The sequence below is a fragment of the Oncorhynchus mykiss genome, chromosome 7 (assembly GCF_057628025.1).
Source record: "Oncorhynchus mykiss isolate SJ-2025 chromosome 7, ASM5762802v1, whole genome shotgun sequence".
Classification (NCBI taxonomy): domain Eukaryota; kingdom Metazoa; phylum Chordata; class Actinopteri; order Salmoniformes; family Salmonidae; genus Oncorhynchus; species Oncorhynchus mykiss.
The window spans coordinates 59356376-59380666 of NC_143028.1; the positions used below are offsets into that span (position 1 = coordinate 59356376).

At 41.5% G+C, this 24291-nt stretch overlaps 1 protein-coding gene and 1 long non-coding RNA gene across 2 annotated transcripts in view; both read right to left on the reverse strand.

Moving 5' to 3' along the window:
* The window catches only part of LOC110528252 (synaptotagmin-6), a 63962-nt gene extending 47324 nt beyond the window's left edge, over positions 1–16638 (reverse strand). Inside the window, exon 1 of the mRNA XM_021610149.3 lies at positions 15542–16638. Within this exon, the coding sequence (XP_021465824.1) occupies positions 15542–15701 (160 nt within the window). The 5' untranslated portion in view covers positions 15702–16638. The remainder of the gene's footprint in view (positions 1–15541) is intronic.
* Positions 16639–18825: 2187 nt separating this feature from the next.
* On the reverse strand, positions 18826–21349 carry LOC149982619 (uncharacterized). Its single transcript, XR_016497362.1, has 3 exons — positions 21192–21349; positions 19211–19272; positions 18826–18922 (listed from the first exon to the last, which is right to left on the reverse strand). It is a non-coding gene; the product is annotated as an uncharacterized LOC149982619 (long non-coding RNA).
* Positions 21350–24291: the final 2942 nt, after the last annotated feature.

Here is a 24291-nt window from a genome sequence, read left to right on the forward strand (position 1 = left end):
TTACACATCCCCATCCCTTCCTCTAAGCATTACACATCCCATCCCTTCATATGAGCATTACACATCCCCATCCCTTCCTCTAAGCATTACACATCCCCATCCCTTCCTCTAAGCAATACACATCCCCATCCCTTCCTCTAAGCATTACACATCCCCATCCCTTCACATGAGCATTACACATCCCCATCCCTTCCTCTGAGCATTACACATCCCCATCCCTTCACATGAGCATTACACATCCCCATCCCTTCCTCTAAGCATTACACATCCCCATCCCTTCCTCTGAGCATTACACATTCCCATCCCTTCATATGAATATTACACATCCCCATCCCTTCCTATGAACATTACACATCCCCATCCCATCCTCTAAGCATTGCACATCCCCATCCCATCCTCTAAGCATTACACATCCCCATCCCTTCCTATGAACATTACACATCCCCATCCCTTCCTCTAAGCATTACACATCCCCATCCCTTCCTCTAAGCATTACACATCCCCATCCCTTCATATGAACATTACACATCCCCATCCCTTCATATGAACATTACACATCCCCATCCCTTCATATGAGCATTACACATCCCCAACACTTCATATGAGCATTACACATCCCCATCCCTTCCTCTAAGCATTACACATCCCCATCCCTTCATATGAGCATTACACATCCCCATCCCTTCCTCTAAGCATTACACATCCCCATCCCTTCCTCTAAGCATTACACATGCCCATCCCTTCCTATGAACATTACACATCCCCATCCCTTCATATGAGCATTACACATCCCCATCCCTTCCTCTAAGCGTTACACATCCCCATCCCTTCCTCTAAGCATTACACATCCCCATCCCTTCATATGAGCATTACACATCCCCATCCCTTCCTCTAAGCATTACACATCCCCATCCCTTCCTATGAACATTACACATTCCCATCCCTTCATATGAGCATTACACATCCCCATCCCTTCATATGAGCATTACACATCCCCATCCCTTCCTCTGAGCATTACACATCCCCATCCCTTCATATGAGCATTACACATCCCCATCCCTTCCTCTAAGCATTACACATCCCCATCCCTTCCTATGAACATTACACATTCCCATCCCTTCATATGAGCATTACACATCCCCATCCCTTCCTCAAAGCATTACACATCCCCATCCCTTCCTATGAACATTACACAGCCCCATCCCTTCATATGAGAATTACACATCCCCATCCCTTCCTCTAAGCATTACACATCCCCATCCCTTCCTCTAAGCATTACACATCCCCATCCCTTCCTCTAAGCATTACACATCCCCACCCCTTCCTCTGAGCATTACACATCCCCATCCCTTCATATGAGCATTACACATCCCCATCCCTTCATATGAGCATTACACATCCCCATCCCTTCATATGAGCATTACACATCCCCATCCCTTCCTCTGAGCATTACACATCCCCATCCCTTCATATGAGCATTACACATCCCCATCCCTTCCTCTAAGCATTACACATCCCCATCCCTTCCTCTGAGCATTACACATCCCCATCCCTTCATATGAATATTACACATCCCCATCCCTTCCTATGAACATTACACATCCCCATCCCATCCTCTAAGCATTACACATCCCCATCCCTTCCTATGAACATTACACATCCCCATCCCATCCTCTAAGCATTGCACATCCCCATCCCATCCTCTAAGCATTACACATCCCCATCCCTTCCTATGAACATTACACATCCCCATCCCTTCATATGAACATTAAACATCCCCATCCCTTCATATGAACATTACACATCCCCATCCCTTCATATGAGCATTACACATCCCCAACACTTCATATGAGCATTACACATCCCCATCCCTTCCTCTAAGCATTACACATCCCCATCCCTTCATATGAACATTACACATCCCCATCCCTTCATATGAGCATTACACATCCCCATCCCTTCCTCTAAGCGTTACACATCCCCATCCCTTCCTCTAAGCATTACACATCCCCATCCCTTCATATGAGCATTACACATCCCCATCCCTTCCTCTAAGCATTACACATCCCCATCCCTTCCTATGAACATTACACATTCCCATCCCTTCATATGAGCATTACACATCCCCATCCCTTCATATGAGCATTACACATCCCCATCCCTTCCTCTGAGCATTACACATCCCCATCCCTTCATATGAGCATTACACATCCCCATCCCTTCCTCTAAGCATTACGCATCCCCATCCCTTCCTATGAACATTACACATCCCCATCCCTTCATATGAGCATTACACATCCCCATCCCTTCCTCTAAGCATTACACATCCCCATCCCTTCCTCTAAGCATTACACATCCCCATCCCTTCCTCTAAGCATTACACATCCCCATCCCATCCTCTAAGCATTACACATCCCCATCCCTTCCTCTAAGCATTACACATCCCCATCCCATCCTCTTAGCATTACACATCCCCATCCCTTCATATGAGCATTACACATCCCCATCCCATCCTCTAAGCATTACACATCCCCATCCCTTCCTATGAACATTACACATCCCCATCCCTTCCTCTAAGCATTACACATCCCCATCCCTTCCTCTAAGCATTACACATCCCCATCCTTTCCTCTAAGCATTACACATCCCATCCCTTCCTCTAAGCATTACACATCCCCATCCCTTCCTCTAAGCATTACACATCCCCATCCCTTCATATGAACATTACACATCCCCATCCCTTCATATGAGCATTACACATCCCCATCCCTTCCTCTAAGCATTACACATCCCCATCCCTTCATATGAACATTACACATCCCCATCCCTTCATATGAGCATTACACATCCCCATCCCTTCCTCTAAGCATTACACATCCCCATCCCTTCCTCTAAGGATTACACATCCCCATCCCTTCATATGAGCATTACACATCCCCATCCGTTCCTCTAAGCATTACACATCCCCATCCCTTCCTATGAACATTACACATCCCCATCCCTTCATATGAGCATTACACATCCCCATCCCTTCATATGAGCATTACACATCCCCATCCCTTCCTCTAAGCATTACACATCCCCATCCCTTCCTATGAACATTACACATCCCCATCCCTTCCTCTAAGCATTACACATCCCATCCCTTCCTCTAAGCATTACACATCCCCATCCCATCCTCTAAGCATTACACATCCCCATCCCTTCATATGAGCATTACACATCCCCATCCCTTCCTCTAAGCATTACACATCCCCATCCCTTCCTCTAAGCATTACACATCCCCATCCCATCCTCTAAGCATTACACATCCCCATCCCTTCATATGAGCATTACACATCCCCATCCCTTCCTCTAAGCATTACACATCCCCATCCCTTCCTATGAGCATTACACATCCCCACCCCTTCCTCTGAGCATTACACATCCCCATCCCTTCATATGAGCATTACACATCCCCATCCCTTCCTCTGAGCATTACACATCCCCACCCCTTCCTATGAGCATTACACATCCCCATCTTTTCCTCTGAGCAGTACACATCCCCATCCCTTCCTCTGAGCATTACACATCCCCACCCCTTCCTCTGAGCATTACACATCCCCATCCCTTCATATGAGCATTACACATCCCCATCCCTTCATATGAGCATTACACATCCCCATCCCTTCATATGAGCATTACACATCCCCATCCCTTCATATGAGCATTATACATCCCCATCCCTTCATATGAGCATTACACATCCCCAACACTTCATATGAGCATTACACATCCCCATCCCTTCCTCTGTAAGGATTCAGCATTTCCTTTTATAATCCAATTTACAACACAAGGTATCATATGATATCAAAGCCTAGAAGTTTGGGCACCTGCCAGCAACAATAAAGCATTCATTGTGGCACTCCACACACACCTCTAGTCTCTGGGTTTTAGAACAACATCAGATACATGTTTTACATAACTGGGCTTTTACCCACTGGGATTTTGTGTCAACTCAGTCAAAGCCCCTCTGAAATCCATACCTGGCTTACAAAAGTAGCTAACCATCAGCTTAGAGAGCCCAACCTGGTGCGAGCCTTAAGTCTACAATCCATGCTATTGACATTGCTGGAAAACAGTGCAACAGTCAGCTGAATTATTTACATGTGGCTCAATAGGACTGCTGCCTAACATCGCTGTAATAATCCCCCATAGGTTACAAAGACTAGACAACTCCACAACACTCTCCCACGACCTGTACATGCTGTATTAATGCTATTTTCTCAGCCCCACTCCTTTATTTATTCACGTTCACATATTGCAGCAGCAGACGCAGCGTGGTGGTGGTGGTGGGCAGCACGCTGCACAGTTCTGCTGCTATTCCTCTAGATGACAAAGATAAGACTTCAGCCTTCTGTAATATTTGCTGTTTCCAGATGAGGTTTACAACCAAAATTGGAAAACTAACAGTAAGAGGTGACTGTGGCAGTGCAGAGATGTTCTGATAAGAGTGCTGGTGTTTGTTTTTAGTTTCCTCTCGTTGTCCATAACAGTTTTCATATAAACCCAGGCCTATTTTCTCCTCCTCAATTTCCCTCCTTCTCCACTCTTGGTTATCCCTCCTCAGTGACATGAAGTGAATGATCTAATGCTCATAACGCTGGATAAAACCATGCCCTAATTTCACTGCCTGCACACACTCAAGTAATGATGCAACCTCAGGACCTTTATTCAATCAAGAGTAGTTATGGTAAACCCTACCATATCCATACAATAACAGCTAATGCAATAGAACAAAATACAGATACCCCTGAAGATATCGTGAAGCATCATTGAATTATTGAACAATCTCAATTATTGAGAAGACGTGCTGTAGCGGGAATTCGATTTGATCTGCACCAAGATATACGTCTATTCATCCAAACTGGCACAAAATCGAATACATTCAAAACAAGGAGAGAGAGAGAGCGAGAGAGAGAGAGAGAAAGAACAGCCTGGGTCCTCATGGTAACTTTTTGGTAAGAAGAGACAGACAACTCCATGAAAGAATTTCTATAAACCTAAACATTTCCGCTTCACATAGCAGTAATCGAAAATGAGAATAGACAAAGGCTGTCTATCTTTTAGTTGTACAGAGCTATTCGGCATCATAGCACTACTTGTACTGCACCTACAACAACTACCTATACCAACACTACACCATGAGCTACAAAAACTACCTATACTAACACTACACTATGAGCTACAAAAACTACCTATACTAACACTACACTATGAGCTAAAACAACTACCTATACTAACACTACGGAGTGAGCTACAACAACTACAGTACCTATACTAACACAACACAATGAGCTACAACAACTACCAATACTAACACTACACAATGAGCTACAATAACTACAGTACTTATACCAACACTACACTATGAGAACAACAACTACCTATACTAAAACTACACAATGAGCTACAACAACTACAGTACTTATACTAACACTACACTATGAGAACAACAACTACCTATACTAACACTCCACTATGAGAACAACAACTACCTTTACTAACACTACACCATGAGAACAACAACTACCTATACGAACACTACTCAATGAGCTACAATAACTACAGTACTTATACTAACACTACACTATGAGAACAACAACTACCTATACTAACACTACACCATGAGAACAACAACTACCTATACTAACACTACACATTGAGCTACAATAACTACAGTACTTATACTAACAATAAATTATGAGAACAACAACTACCTATATAAACACTACACAATGAGCTACAACAACAACCTGTACTAACACTACACAGTGAGCTACAACAACTACTACTACAATACCTATACTAACACTACACAATGAGCCACAACTACCTATACTAACACACTATGAGCCACAACAACTACCTATACTAACACTACACAGTGAGCTTCAACAACTACAGTACCTATACTAACACCACACAATGAGCCACAACAACTACCTATACTAACACTACACAGTGAGCTACAACAACTACAGTACCTATACTAACACTACACAGTGAGCTACAACAACTACAGTACCTATACTAACACTACACAGTGAGCTACAACAACTACAGTACCTATACTAACACTACACAATGAGCTACAACAACAACCTATACTAACACTACACTATGAGCTACAACAACTACCTATATTAACACTACACTATGAGCTACAATAACTACAGCACCTATACCAACACCACACAATGAGCCACAACAACTACCTCTACTAACACTACACAGTGAGCTACAACAACTACAGTACCTATACTAACACTACACAATGAGCTACAACAACAACCTATACTAACACTACACTATGAGCTACAACAACTACAGTACCTATACTAACACCAAACATGGAATTGTTGTTCAATTAATGGGATGTAATGATGATGGGATGTAATGTGATTTTAGCTTCTAAAATGTGAGATTTGGGTTTTCAAAAGATAGGGCTCTGCTCAATCAGTGTCCCGCCCGTGTGAAGGGACATGGGCTATAAAACTTTTCAAACACGCCCTCCTCCCCCTTCCTATATACGCCCTTGACGACAATATAACCTCCTGTTCCGAGGACGTGAGGACGACGGTCCAATGTCAGAATAGTTCAGATAATAACTACAGAACGAAGCCAACATCAGCGTGAGCTTTGGTTGCGAATGGTATGAACTTTGAACTCTTATTCACTACAGAAGTGATACCTCCTAGCCGTTGAGTTAGCAACAGCTGCTACAAACGAGGGTTAGGAAGGAACAGACAGAGTATCCCGTTTACCACACAACGACGTTACTACAAAGTATTCAATTTACCAGCAGAGACATTCTTCAAAGGACGAAGGACGAGGTTCAGAGTAAGCGCAGCTCAGAGTAAATATTTATTGCATTTTCCTTTTCCAAATGGGCGGTAATTTAGAATGCTTAAGATACTGTATTTACGGTAGCACAGCTTCGCCCTTTGTTCCTCAGTCTTCCCGCTCTTTCACTCAAACCCAGCCCCTTTTCTTTTGTGTAACAAGCTGTCATATCTGTTCCTCCGGCTAGGGACGTTTTCCTTTATGACGTAATTTGTAATCAAGTTATGATTTAATTATGTATATGTGTAATTCTGTGTGATTAGTTAGGTATTTAGTAAATAAATAATTAAACCCAATTTTGTATTGCTGGTTCAACTTGTTAGCCAGGGTTCGTGCAGATAACCAAGAATTTACAACTTTCAGATGAGACTGAATTAAGATGACGATTAATATTGACTGCTATTGATGTGAAATATTACTAGGTCTTTAAGAGTTTATTCGGAAGATAACAGCTCTATAAATATTGTTTTGTGTTGCCCGACTCTCTAGTTAATTACATTTACATGATTAGCTCAATCGGGTAATATTAATTACGGAGAAATTATTTTATAGAATAGCATGTCACTTAATCCGGCATAGCCAAAGACACAACACTACACTATCAGCAACAACAACTACCTATACTAACACTACACAATGAGCTACAACAATTACCTATACTAACATTACACAATGAGCTACAACAATTACCTATACTAACACTACACGATGAGATACAACAAGTAACTACACTAACACTACACTATGAACTACAACAACTACCTATACTAACACTACACTATGAGCTACAACAATTACCTATACTAACACTTCACTATCAACTACTACAACTACCTATACTAACATTACACTATGAGATACAACAACTACCTATACTAACACTACACTATGAACTACAACAACTACCTATACTAACACTACACTATGAGCTACAACAATTACCTATACTAACACTACACTATCAACTACCACAACTACCTATACTAACATTACACTATGAGATACAACAACTACCTATACTAACACTACACGGTGAGCTACAACAACTACCTATACTAACACTACACTATCAACTACTACAACTACCTATACTAACATTACACTATGAGATACAACAACTACCTATACTAACACTACACTATGAACTACAACAACTACCTATACTAACACTACACTATCAACTACTACAACTACCTATACTAACATTACACTATGAGATACAACAACTACCTATACTAACATTACACTATGAGATACAACAACTACCTATACTAACACTACACTATGAGCTACAACAATTACCTATACTAACACTACACTATCAACTACTACAACTACCTATAATAACATTACACTATGAGATACAACAACTACCTATACTAACACTACACTATGAACTACAACAACTACCTATACTAACACTACACAATCAGCTACAACAAGTACAGTACCTAAACAAACACTACACTATGAGCTAAAACATCTACAGTACCTATACCAACACTACACAATGACTTACAACAACTACAGTACCTATACTAACACCACACAATGAGCCACAACAACTACCTATACTAACACTACACAGTGAGCTACAACAACTACAGTACCTATACTAACACTACACAGTGAGCTACAACAACAACCTATACTAACACTACACTATGAGCTACAACAACTACCTATACTAACACTACACTATCAACTACAACAACTACCTATACTAACACTACACTATGAGATACAACAACTACCTATACTAACACTACACTATGAGATACAACAACTACCTATACTAACACTACACTATGAGATACAACAACTACCTATACTAACACTACACTATGAGATACAACAACTACCTATACTAACACTACACTATCAACTACTACAACTACCTATACTAACACTACACTATGAGAACAACAACTACCTATACTAACACTACACTATGAGATACAACAACTACCTATACTAACACTACACTATGAGATACAACAACTACCTATACTAACACTACGGAGTGAGCTACAACAACTACAGTACTAACATTACACTATGAGATACAACAACTACCTATACTAACACTACACTATGAGCTACAACAACTACCTATACTAACACTACACTATGAGATACAACAACTACCTATACTAACACTACACGACAGCTCTATAAATATTATTTTGTGTTGCCCGACTCTCTAGTTAATTACATTTACATGAGTTGCTCAATCAGGTAATATTAATTACAGAGAAATTATTTTATAGAATAGCATGTCACTTAATCCGGCATAGCCAAAGACACGACACTACACTATCAGCAACAACAACTACCTATACTAACACTACACAATGAGATACAACAACTACCTATACTAACATTACACAATGAGCTACAACAATTACCTATACTAACACTACACGATGAGATACAACAAGTAACTACACTAACACTACACTATGAACTACAACAACTACCTACACTAACACTACACTATGAGATACAACAACTACCTATACTAACACTACACGATGAGATACAACAAGTAACTACACTAACACTACACTATGAACTACAACAACTACCTATACTAACACTACACAATCAGCTACAACAAGTACAGTACCTAAACAAACACTACACTATGAGCTAAAACATCTACAGTACCTATACCAACACTACACAATGACTTACAACAACTCCAGTACCTATAATAACACCACACCATGAGATACAACAACTACCTACACTAACACAACACAATGAGCTACAACAACTACCTATACTAACACTACACAGTGAGCTACAACAACTACAGTACCAAGACTAACACTACACAATGAGCTACAACAACTACCTATGCTAACACTACACTGTGAGCTACAACAACTACCTATACTAACACTACACTATCAGCTACAACAACTACCTATACTAACACTACACTATGAACTACAACAACTACCTATACTAACATTACACTATGAGATACAACAACTACCTATACTAACACCACACAATGAGCCACAACAACTACCTATACTAACACTACACAGTGAGCTACAACAACTACAGTACCTATACTAACACTACACAGTGAGCTACAACAACAACCTATACTAACACTACACTATGAGCTACAACAACTACCTATACTAACACTACACTATCAACTACAACAACTACCTATACTAACACTACACTATGAGATACAACAACTACCTATACTAACACTACACTATGAGATACAACAACTACCTATACTAACACTACACTATGAGATACAACAACTACCTATACTAACACTACACTATGAGATACAACAACTACCTATACTAACACTACACTATCAACTACTACAACTACCTATACTAACACTACACTATGAGAACAACAACTACCTATACTAACACTACACTATGAGATACAACAACTACCTATACTAACACTACACTATGAGATACAACAACTACCTATACTAACACTACGGAGTGAGCTACAACAACTACAGTACTAACATTACACTATGAGATACAACAACTACCTATACTAACACTACACTATGAGCTACAACAACTACCTATACTAACACTACACTATGAGATACAACAACTACCTATACTAACACTACACGACAGCTCTATAAATATTATTTTGTGTTGCCCGACTCTCTAGTTAATTACATTTACATGAGTTGCTCAATCAGGTAATATTAATTACAGAGAAATTATTTTATAGAATAGCATGTCACTTAATCCGGCATAGCCAAAGACACGACACTACACTATCAGCAACAACAACTACCTATACTAACACTACACAATGAGATACAACAACTACCTATACTAACATTACACAATGAGCTACAACAATTACCTATACTAACACTACACGATGAGATACAACAAGTAACTACACTAACACTACACTATGAACTACAACAACTACCTACACTAACACTACACTATGAGATACAACAACTACCTATACTAACACTACACGATGAGATACAACAAGTAACTACACTAACACTACACTATGAACTACAACAACTACCTATACTAACACTACACAATCAGCTACAACAAGTACAGTACCTAAACAAACACTACACTATGAGCTAAAACATCTACAGTACCTATACCAACACTACACAATGACTTACAACAACTCCAGTACCTATAATAACACCACACCATGAGATACAACAACTACCTACACTAACACAACACAATGAGCTACAACAACTACCTATACTAACACTACACAGTGAGCTACAACAACTACAGTACCAAGACTAACACTACACAATGAGCTACAACAACTACCTATGCTAACACTACACTGTGAGCTACAACAACTACCTATACTAACACTACACTATCAGCTACAACAACTACCTATACTAACACTACACTATGAACTACAACAACTACCTATACTAACATTACACTATGAGATACAACAACTACCTATACTAACATTACACTATGAGATACAACAACTACCTATACTAAGACTACACTATGAACAACAACAACTACCTATACTAACACTACACAATGAGCTACAACAGCTACAGTACCTATACTAACAATACACAATGAGCTACAACAACTACCTATACTAACACTACACAATGAGCTACAACAGCTACAGTACCTATACTAACAATACACAATGAGCTACAACAACTACCTATACTAACACTACACAATGAGCTACAACAACTACAGTACCTATACTAGCACTACACTATGGCTACAACAACTACCTATACTAACACCACACAATGAGCTACAACAACTACATATACTAACACTACACTATGAGCTACAACAGCTACAGTACCTATACTAACACTACAATATGAGCTACAACAACTACAGTACCTATACTAACACTACAATATGAGCTACAACAACTACAGTACCTATACTAACACTACACAATGAGCTACAACAACAACCTATACTAACACTACACAGTGAGCTACAACAACTACAGTACCAATACTAACACCACACAATGTTCCACAACAACTACCTATACTAACACTACACAATGAGCTACATGTAACGGTCGTCGTTGGAATGAGGCGTAGCGCAGCGTAGTAAGTGTTCATCATATATTTATTAAACCGAGAACACTAAACAAAATAACAAAGGAGAAACGAAACGAAACAGTTCTGAAAGGTGACATACACATAACAGAAAATAATCACCCATGAAACACAAGTGGGAAAAGGCTGCCTAAGTATGATTCTCAATCAGAGACAACTAACGACAACTGCCTCTGATTGAGAACCATACCAGGCCAAACGCAAAACACAACATAGAAAAAGGAACATAGACAACCCACCCAACTCACCATAATAAAACAAAGACAAAACAAAAGGTCAGAACGTGACAGCAACCCCCCCCCCCCCCCCCAAAGGTGAGGACTCCGGCCGCAAAACCTGAACCTATAGGGGAGGGTCTGGGTGGGTGTCTGTCCGCGGTGGCGGCTCTGGCGCGGGACGTGGACCCCACTCCACCATAGTCTTTGTCCGCCTCCTAACCTGCCTCCGTGGTCTCTTTAGAGCGGTGACCCTCGCCGCCGACCTCGGACTGGGGACCCTAGCTACGGGTCACGAATGGACGGGAGATTCCGGCAGCACCGGACAGGCGGGAGACTTCTGCGTGAAGGGCGATTCCGGCAGCTCCGGACTGACGGGCGGTTCTGGCCGCTCCTGACTGACGGGCGGCTCTGGCCGCTCCTGACTGACGGGAAGGCTCTGGCCGCTCCTGACTGACGGGAAGGCTCTGGCCGCTCCTGACTGACGGGCGGCTCTGGCCGCTCCTGACTGACGGGAAGGCTCTGGCCGCTCCTGACTGACGGGAAGGCTCTGGCCGCTCCTGACTGACGGGCGGGAGACACTGGCAGCGCTGGACAGGAGGGAGACTCTGGCAGCGCTGGACAGAAAGGAGACTCTGGCAGCGCTGGACAGGAGGGAGACTCTGGCAGCGCTGGACAGGAAGGAGACTCTGGCAGCGCTGGACAGACGAGAGACTGGCAGCTCTGGACAGACGGGAGACTCTGGCAGCTCAGGACAGACGGGAGACTCTGGCAGCTCAGGACAGACGGGAGACTCTGGCAGCTCAGGACAGACGGGAGACTCTGGCAGCTCAGGACCGACGGGAGATTCTGGCAGCGCAGGACAGACGGGAGACTCTGGCAGCTCAGGACAGACGGGAGACTCTGGCAGCTCAGGACAGACGGGAGACTCTGGCAGCTCAGGACAGACGGGAGACTCTGGCAGTGCTGAGCAGGCGGGAGCACCTGTAGGGAGGAGACGACCGGACCGTGGAGGCGCACTGGAGCTCTCAAGCACCAAGCCTGAATAACCCTACCTGGCTGGATGCTCCCCGTAGCTACAACAACTACAGTACCTATACTAACAATACACAATGAGCCAAAACAACTACCTATACTAACACTAAACAGTGAGCTACAACAACTACAGTACCTATACTAACACTACACAATGAGCTTCAACAACTACAGTATCTATACTAACACTACACAATGAGCTACAACAACTACCTATACTAACACTACACAATGAGCTACAACAACTATAGTACCTATACTAACACTACACAATGAGCTACAACAACCTCCTATACTAACACTACACAATGAGCTACAACAACTACGGTATCTGCACTAACACTACACCATGAGATACAGCAACTACCTATACTAACACTACACAATGAGCTACAACAACTACAGTACCTATACTAACACTACACTATGAGCTACAACAACCACCAAATAATCATTGTTATTGCTAACCCTTCTACTACCAACTACACTCCCCTCCCATATGCTATCAGTGTGTGTGTGTGTGTGTGTGTGTGTGTGTGTGTGTGTGTGTGTGTGTGTGTGTGTGTGTGTGTGTGTGTGTGTGTGTGTGTGTGTGTGTGTGTCTGAAAGGCAGAACAAACCAATCCAGCCAGTTTGGTTTCGAGAAACTCATCCACAGCCAACTTTGACATTCGCCTCAGCACAAACGGTCGCCCAACCTGCCACTCCAAATCTGTGACCTTTGGTTTTTGGAAGCCGGTGTACAGCGCTCTGCAGGGGCGTATGCGTCCGCAGTGGCAGTCTTCTATTCATGTGGTATTACTGCCTGTGGACTGGTGCACACTGGTCTCTTCCTGGCCGTGCTGCGGGCGCTCCCTCTGACAGACACAGCACAGCTCTTTAATTGGAGCACAATCAGCGTGAGCTGATGCCACTTCAATTACCTGCCAATAAACCCCACGGTTAAGACAGCAGGTAGCCTACCGTTTTAGAGTAACTGGGCCAGTAACTGAAAGGTTTCTGGTTTGAATCCCCGAGCCGACTAGTGGGGAAAATCTGTCAATATGCCCTTGAGCAAGGCACTTAACCCTAATTGCTCCTGTAAGTCACTCTGGATATGTCTGCGAAATGACTGCGAAATGTCTGCGAAATGACTAAAATGTAAAGACGGAGCAGAGCTATGGAGCCCACACCTGACAGAAAGAGAGAAGAGAGTGACAGTGGATGTCTGTGTGAGACCAATGTAAAGTAATACAGTGTGATACTTTGAAAAGTGAAAGGCAAGGCCACCCCCATGATGACTAATGGGGTGTTGTCAGTCAGTCAGTTTCCCCTTGGCTGGCACATCATTAAAGGCTTCCTTGAGTTGAATAGGAGGAAAAGTGTGTTGTAAGGAGAAAGTGGCCCAAAGCTTAGTTCAGGGAAACATCTTCTTGTATGATACAGGATACAATTATGGCACAGAGGATTTCCAGATGACCTCCCTCACATATCTGAGAAACACACACAAGTGGGAGGAGAATATGGTAGAGAAAAACAGCATTTTTCCTTTGACTAACAGGGGTTTCTGTCATCAAAACTGCATCTGCAATCGAGGAATGTTCAACATTATGACAAGGGAGTCCTATTGAGAGCCAATAGTTAACACAATGATGTAAAAAACCTATTTCATCAGCTAAAATGCAATTTTATGTTATCTATTTCCCTGGGGAATACATTATCTATCAATCCACACATATTCTGCCACTACCCTGAAAACATTTTTCTCTCTCTCTTTTCATTCCAGGAACCAAGCCTATCGTTCAAGGCACCTATCTTTTTGATTTCAACAACTTTGCATTTTCTTTAAATAAATCACCCTAGCAACCGACATATTTGATTTTCTTTCTTGCCATGTTACAGAAATAAGTACTTAAGTCTAAGAAAGTACACTAGCTAAATTAGCCAAACAAGCCCACCATATTTTCCCGTGGTTAGATTGTTGTCCAGTATCCGAAAGGTTGCTATATCAAATCCCCGAGCTGACAAGGTAAAACTATGTGGTTCTGCCCCTGAACAAGACAGTTAACCCACTGTTTCTAGGCCGTCATTGTAAATAAGAATTTGTTCTTAACTTACTTGCCTAGGTAAATAAAGGTTAAATAAAAAAATATCCTATCTGGCAGGAATGATAAATTACCTGTACTGGACCACTACAAAAAACATAGCAGTTAGCATGTTCAACACATCATGTGACCCCAGTCATTCACCACACAAACAAACAGTGGTGACCAGAGGGAGGCTGTTGGGCTGTGGAGCATACCTGACCATGCAGAGTTTGGGTTGGTGGCCAGCAGTGTGATGAAGTCCTGGCAGGTGTTGGGCTGCAACAGTGGGCTGTCGTCCAGACAGAGGTCAATGATGAGGGCCACCGCCTTCTCACAGTGCATGTCATGGTCCTTTCTCTCCTCCGCAGAACTCATCCTCCTTTGTGAGTCCCACACAGTCTCTAGCTTTCATCCAGGACTGGAGAAAGTGCAGGAGGGATGGTGGTGGTGCTGCATAAAAAAATGTATGCAACTTGCCGCTTTCCTCTTGTTGTAACTCACTCTGGCTCTCTCTGCCTCTCAGGCTCCTGGATGTACAGCCAGTCAGTATCAATATGTGTGTCTGTGTGTGCATAAGACAGAATGTGTGGGAGGGGGTTTGATGAAGCAGTGGGACCCCCCAGGTGTTCCTGGAGCAGGAGTGTTGCATCATGCCATATCCATGCTTAGAAAGAGAGAGACAGAAGGTGGAGACAGACAGAGGGTGGAGAGAGACAGAGGGTGGAGAGAGAGACAGAGGGTGGAGAGAGACAGAGGGTAGAGAGAGAGACAGAGGGTGGAGAGAGACAGAGGGTGGAGAGAGAGAGAGAGGATGGAGAGAGACAGAGGGTGGAGACAGAGGGTGGAGAGAGACAGAGGGTGGAGAGAGACAGAGGGTGGAGAGAGACAGAGAGAGAGAGGTCTTCCTACAGACTGAGTATATTTATCTTATGCACTCACTCGTGTGTACGTAAATGTGTATAATGTAGAAGACTGTACATGTTACTTTGACTAGGGATGATAGGAGTCGCTGTATTTCAAAAATTCAACTCAAATCTGTTTAAATACTCTACTCAAACACTGTACATGTATTTTTTTTTTTTACCATGCAGGTGTGACCCATGAAAATGAGTTCTACATTATTCCAAATGTTAAAAAAAATACATAAATGGAAGGTGCCCAAATGAAAAAAATGCCTTTGTTTACTATAGAATACTACAGTACATAGTATTGTAGTCCACTGTAGTATACTGTTGAATACTATACTACACACTGTAGTATCCCTTGATCATGTGTATTATTAACTATAAAATGGTGTAGTATATTGTAGAATACTATAGTAAACACTCAGTATACTACAGTCCGCAAAAACCCTACAGTAAATATTACAGTAATGTCCACAAAAAAAAAAAAAAGTTTTTTAACTGTAGTAATACTACAGCAATTCATTTGAATATACTTTGCCAATTGTCCTTCCCCTTATCCCAATTTGTGCCACCCATAAGTTAGAAACCTACATGCCAAGTATAGACCATATATTGTGTTCAATACAGGTTACAGAAAAGAGCAGAAGCTCTGAACTATCCACTCAGACTGTAGTATACTACTATAGTATACTATAGTAATATCTGAACAACACTGTAGTTAATTCTACAGTATACTACAAACACTGCCAGTTTTTTTAACTATAGTTTTACTACAGATTTTATACTATAGTAAACTATAGTATTTTTTTAATGTGGGTATTAATGGAAATAAGTATTTAAGTGTGAGAAATATGCATTTGAATGGTGGTACATGGGCTGAATCACATGTGATATATAAACAAATTAATCAATTTGGTGTTGCTTTATTACGTAATCTATTTATTTCCAAAACTGATAGTGATATCAAATACAGCTGCTAACCCACTCATGCTGCACCCTGCTGGTGACATAATACAGTGTGAAAGCAAAGAGAGAGAAAGAAAGAAAGAAAGAAAGAAAGAAAGAAAGAGAGAGAGAGAGAGAGAGAGAGAGAGAGAGAGAGAGAGAGAGAGAGAAAAAAAAAGAAAGAGAAATAGAGACAGAAAGAGAGAGGCTCCAGCCACAGAGGTTGGATTTTTAGTATTCCGTAATCTGAGCCAGGATTATGAAATCGGAGTCCAGATTAGGAATATATAGATTTATCGACAACTATCGCAAAGATGATCTTCACCACTCAGCAAAACATGCCCTCTGACATGGTAAAGTCACTTTACACACATTTTAATGAATTATTATATTCAATAGTATTGTTTATAAAACACTGTACATAGGAATCATCCATCTGTCTGAATTGAGAAGTCATACAGGAGAACTATCCAGGATCGATTTCCTCAGGAGGTATACAATTCAGTTATGACTGTCTAGTCTTGTGTTTTTCATGTTAAAGTCACGTTTCTGCTCAAATCTGTCTCCAAAGGTCTGTACGCTACCCATGTGCATAGATCTATACACTCTTAGAAAAAAGGTACCCTCTAGAACCTAAAAGGGTTCTTCGGCTGTCCCCATAGCAGAACCCTTTGAAGAACCCTTTCCACAGAGGGTTCTACATGGAACCCCAAAGGGTTCTACCTGGGACCAAAAATGGGTTTACCTGGAACCAAAAAGGGCTCTCCTATGGGGACAGCAGAAGAACTCTTTTGGAACCTTTTTTTCTAAGCGTGTAGACAACAATACTTTATTTAAGTGTCTATGTGCTGCTGTTCCTTTCTTGTCTTCAGATATTGTGGTGATGTTGACCTTAACTTGTTGGCAGGCTTATGCATTTCTGGCATCCAAACAAATGTAAAAATAAAAAACCTGTCAAACTCATAACGTTTACGACTACATGCTGTAGAAAAAGTTATCGTTCAAGAGAAAATTGCAATTTTAATGATCATTATAAGTTATCAATAAGGTGTTTCTCCTCTTTTAAACTCTCCTCCATCTCTGTAGCATATAACTGTATTTTAATTAGTGAGAATTACTGTAACTTCCCAATGGGATCTGATCTATGTCAGTTCTTCCTTATCTACTATGACTGCCTTTATCCAAGGCAGGGTCTCAGGGTTATCCAGTGAAGCGTTACTTTGAATCACATTCATTGACATGGATGCTTTACTCAGCAGTGCTTCTAATTTGAACTATACCTAATGAAGTGCCACTGATAACTTTGTTCAAGTCCTTGATGACTTATTTTGTTGTCTATTGTGCTAATGACATCTATGGTGCAATCTCCACTTTATTTTGTAACTCGACCTACATACATCTGAAGTTAGAACCTAACTACTGTAGTGGGTGTGTGTGTGTTTGTGTGTGTGTGTATAAGTGAGTGCATGCGTGTGTGTGTGTGTGTGTGTGTGTGTGTGTGTGTGTGTGTGTGTGTGTGTGTGTGTGTGTGTGTGTGTGTGTGTGTGTGTGTGTGTGTGTGTGTGTGCGTGCGTGCTTGCCTGCGTGTGTGTGTGTGTAAGTTTGCATACTGGTATATGTGTTTTCTCCATCAGAATGGTGTGGCCTACCGTGGTCCTCCACGTAACTGGAGAGGCATTAGGAAAGTGTTGATGGTGATCCTGATGATCATAACACTGGTCATCCTGTCTGTCATCATGGTCACTTCTGGTAAAAGGAAAACAAGCTAGGCTCGGAGACAGATGCTAGACACATTTTGGGTGTTCAAAAATGATGAGACTACTGTCCCTCCCAATACCCCCACAAAAACATGCCTACTACTTAAAACAAAGCAATACATTTGGCATGCATTCTAAGTACGGAAGCAGATTCATGTAAAGTTTTTTGGGGTTTTGTTTGGCATGAATCTGCTTCCGTATCAGAGTGGTATACTGTAGTACTATGGACATTTGTACCATTTCCTCCTACATTTGTCCCTTTCCTCCTGCTACTCACCCCTCTCGGTCTCCATCTTTGTTGCAGATGAGTCTCTCCTGTTCCAGCGCTCCCGTCTCACTCTGAAGGACGTGGACAAAAAATGGTTTAAAGTTCATGACCCCTATGTGACCAGGCTCAACAGTCAGCGAGCCAGGTTTCCATGTCAGAGATTTAATTTACCAAACACGCATGTCAAGCCTTAGGCAGCCACCAATGCCTAGGCAGCCACCAATGCCTTAGGCAGCCACCAATGCCTAGGCAGCCACCAATGCCTGTTCAATAATAGAACAGTTTCCAATTCAAAACAAAACCATGTGAGGCATTGACAAAAGGTTGAAAAAATCTAGTCACATAAATCAAATACATGTATATTTGTCATAAGTTCAATGGCTTCTTATTACATTTGACAGTTTATTTGTTTAGCAGACACTCTTATGCTGACCGATTCTCAATAAGATAGTGTATATTTTCTTTTACTTCAGGAAAATCAGGATGCTTTCCTGGACCTAGATTAAGACTGGACCTCCATAACTGGATAAAACATAATTCTCAATAAAAAATCTTCAACAAAAGTGTTTTTTAAGTCCACATCTAGGCTTAATCTTAACCCAGCTTTTCATATATAAACCACAACATTGTTTTCTGTCTATTTTTTCTGTCTATCTCACCACTACTTGGCTTCTACTCTATCTACTCTCTGTAGATGATGTGGTGGCCTTTCGCACCAGGGAAGGGTACATCCTGAAACACAACCTGAGTTAAACATTAACCGTCTCTCTGCTGGATGGCAGCATCCTAGTGAGTACAGATGCCACAAACAAAAGGCCTGCTCTAGAGTGATTGATTGACAGACTGATGGATCTTGTAGCTTGGATGGCTTATATGCTTTATCATACATATCCATACCCCCAGTCTCCCACAGATGTCAACTTGTATTTGAAAGAATAATCACTCCTACTGACGTTCTTTATTTTCATTTTAATCTTTTTTTGTTTTTAAAGAATCTGCAGGACACAAAGTTTCAGGTGTCACCAGACCAGAAGTATATTCTGCTGGGGTACAACGTGCATCCGGTTGCTAAAATTTAACATTCAGTGTATTTATTGAGGAATATTTAAAGAAAAATCTGGGAACATACTTCTGATTTGTATCCATACCTCCACCCCTTGTTGAATGGACTGATTTCATTCTGCTCTAAGAAATATATTTGATCTATTAACAGGATGTTTTAATTCAGATGGGACTAAGCTAAGCCAAACAAATCAAAACACTTATGCTCCTGAAGGGCATTTTCCACCCAATCTAAAATCTGGCACAGTTTCTCTTTAGGGTATGTGTGTTTTACTCTTAAATACTTGAAAACGCCACAATGCATCTCTTCTATTTAAAGAATATCAAATATGTGTCACCAGCCGCTAACTAACTGAGTTATCATTCTATCCATGCTAACTATAAATGGAAACTATTTGGACTGACATACTGCGTAGTGTCCTTTATTGTTGATTTGATTGCCCTTGACAGGTGTTCTCAAAATCCTTTTCAGCCTCCGATGCCATTTACAGTGAGGGGACGGGATAATTATTATTGATAGCATGGTAATATATTCCTATATCGTGAATATGAAGCCATCTGCTTTTCAGTACGCTGTCTGGGGTCCCCGTGGAAATCAACTGGTGAGGCCCTAAGGCAGGGGTGCACAACATACAGCCAACGGCCCAAATGCAGCCCAAAAAATGCAATTTTTTGGCCCATGGTTCAGTGGATCCTCTACTACTGTATATTAATAGGTGTATGTTGAATTCACATTGACTAACATAGGCACTGTTATTTTGGCAGATCTACATCTTTCAGAATAATCTCTACTACCAGGCGGGTGTGTACAGCGGTCCTGTACGTCTCACCACTACAGGCAGTGGACCTGTTATCAACGGGCTGTCAGACTGAACATATGAGGGTGAGAGAGACGCTGCCTCTGTAAAGTAAAATCATGCTTACTTACTTATAGGCCGCAACAATCTTCTACCAATGGAGTCTGTCTTTGGCCACAACTTGCACCCTATCCCATGAGAGACCCATCTCTTCCAGCTCAGCCACAACTGTTCGTCGCCATGTCATTTTTAGCCTGCCTCGTTTGTGCTTTCCTGTTGGTGTCTACCTGACAAAACAACAACATAGACATTGCTTATATATATTTTGTCATATACAGTGCCTTGCGAAAGTATTCGGCCCCCTTGAACTTTGCAACCTTTTGCCACATTTCAGGCTTCAAACATAAAGATATAAAACTGTATTTTTTTGTGAAGAATCAACAACAAGTGGGACACAATCATGAAGTGGAACGACATTTATTGGATATTTCAAACTTTTTTAACAAATCAAAAACTGAAAAATTGGGCGTGCAAAATGATTCAGCCCCTTTACTTTCAGTGCAGCAAACTCTCTCCAGAAGTTCAGTGAGGATCTCTGAATGATCCAATGTTGACCTAAATGACTAATGATGATAAATACAATCCACCTGTGTGTAATCAAGTCTCCGTATAAATGCACCTGCACTGTGATAGTCTCAGAGGTCCGTTAAAAGCGCAGAGAGCATCATGAAGAACAAGGAACACACCAGGCAGGTCCGAGATACTGTTGTGAAGAAGTTTAAAGCCGGATTTGGATACAAATAGATTTCCCAAGCTTTAAACATCCCAAGGAGCACTGTGCAAGCGATAATATTGAAATGGAAAGAGTATCAGACCACTGCAAATCTACCAAGACCTGGCCGTCCCTCTAAACTTTCAGCTCATACAAGGAGAAGACTGATCAGAGATGCAGCCAAGAGGCCCATGATCCCTCTGGATGAACTGCAGAGATCTACAGCTGAGGTGGGAGACTCTGTCCATAGGACAACAATCAGTAGTATATTGCACAAATCTGGCCTTTATGGAAGAGTGGCAAGAAGAAAGCCATTTCTTAAAGATATCCATAAAAAGTGTTGTTTAAAGTTTGCCACAAGCCACCTGGGAGACACACCAAACATGTGGAAGAAGGTGCTCTGGTCAGATGAAACCAAAATTGAACTTTTTGGCAACAATGCAAAACGTTATGTTTGGCGTAAAAGCTACACAGCCCATCACCCTGAACACAGCATCCCCACTGTCAAACATGGTGGTGGCAGCATCATGGTTTGGGCCTGCTTTTCTTCAGCAAGGACAGGGAAGATGGTTAAAATTGATGGGAAGATGGATGGAGCCAAATACAGGACCATTCTGGAAGAAAACCTGATGGAGTCTGCAAAAGACCTGAGACTGGGACGGAGATTTGTCTTCCAACAAGACAATGATCCAAAACATAAAGCAAAATCTACAATGGAATGGTTCAAAAATAAACATATCCAGGTGTTAGAATGGCCAAGTCAAAGTCCAGACCTGAATCCAATCGAGAATCTGTGGAAAGAACTGAAAACTGCTGTTCACAAATGCTCTCCATCCAACCTCACTGAGCTCGAGCTGTTTTGCAAGGAGGAATGGGAAAAAATTTCAGTCTCTCGATGTGCAAAACTGATAGAGACATACCCCAAGCGACTTACAGCTGTAATCGCAGCAAAAGGTGGCGCTACAAAGTATTAACTTAAGGGGGCTGAATAATTTTGCACGCCCAATTTTTCAGTTTTTGATTTGTTAAAAAAGTTTGAAATATCCAATAAATGTCGTTCCACTTCATGATTGTGTCCCACTTGTTGTTGATTCTTCACAAAAAAATACAGTTTTATATCTTTATGTTTGAAGCCTGAAATGTGGCAAAAGGTCGCAAAGTTCAAGGGGGCCGAATACTTTCGCAAGGCACTGTACTATACCACAACTCATAAATAATAATCAATCTATAATATGCAATGTAAATGAATGTGGTGTACTTGAAAGTGCCTGACATCACAAATGAAGTTCCCATGTAGAGACATGACATTCTTATCCCAATCTATACTAAGAACTGGTGTCTGTATACAACACAGATGGGCCCAATACACCTGGTACTGTATGTTAACTTGTTATGTCATGTGTTTCCAGAGGAGATCCTCCAGGCGTACCCTGCTTACTGGTGGTCATGTCTTTCACGAGGAGATCCTCCAGGCGTAACCTGCTTACTGGTGGTTGGACACGGGGTCCGTCTAGCGTACTTGTCCATCAACCACACACACCCACCCTATGTGGGGATCCCTCATTTCACTGGAGGGGCATACCACTCAGGAGCCTACTATCCATACCCCAAGGTGAAACTTACAATAATAATGTAAACAAAGTCTACTTCTGTACACTTTAACTTTGATTTCAAGGACATCTCCTGTGCCATAAACCTATTGACAGAGGCTACACTAAGATGAATTGAGGTCAATACAGAATGTCTTTGGACAATGTGATTATTTGAGATAATATCCCAGTAGTTACTCTTTACATGGTGAACGTCTTCAGCCCTACTCACACTCTGAGGATGACTAATCCAGTCTCACTCAAAAGCAGGTACTGTATGTACTAGTTTACATATGTGTGCTTTATCTCTCAATAGGTACATAGTTTTTCAGACTTACATCTTTGTGTTTCTCGTCTGTCTGTCTGTCTGTCTGTCTGTCTGTCTGTCTGTCTGTCTGTTTGTTTGTAGTCTGTCTGTCTGACTGTGTTTTTGTCTGTCTGTCTGTCAGAGGTCATTACGTCTCCATAGTGAAGTGGACCAGTTGGACCTGGCTGGCTGTGTGTTGGTTAAACCAGGTCCAGAACCATTCTATTGTCTCTGTGTGTGAGGCAACCACTGGAGTCTGCTCACAGGTGATACACTGATCCGTTATATAGGGATTAGATCCACATCAATTTCTAGCAGCTCTATGTGGATGCATGACTGTTTATTGGTTGTCACTGATATAAAGTGTATGAGTGAATAAATCAGCGATTCCCTTAAAATGTTGAATTAAGTTTTATTCATGGAGGACTGTAAGATGCAATGTAATTCTTTTTTTCTGTTGCAACCCCCACAGAAGTGCAAAATGACCATGGAGGTCTGGTAAACACAGCCACAAGTAAAGTCAGTCTACTGATTACTTTAACCAAGATCAACCAAAAGGCTGA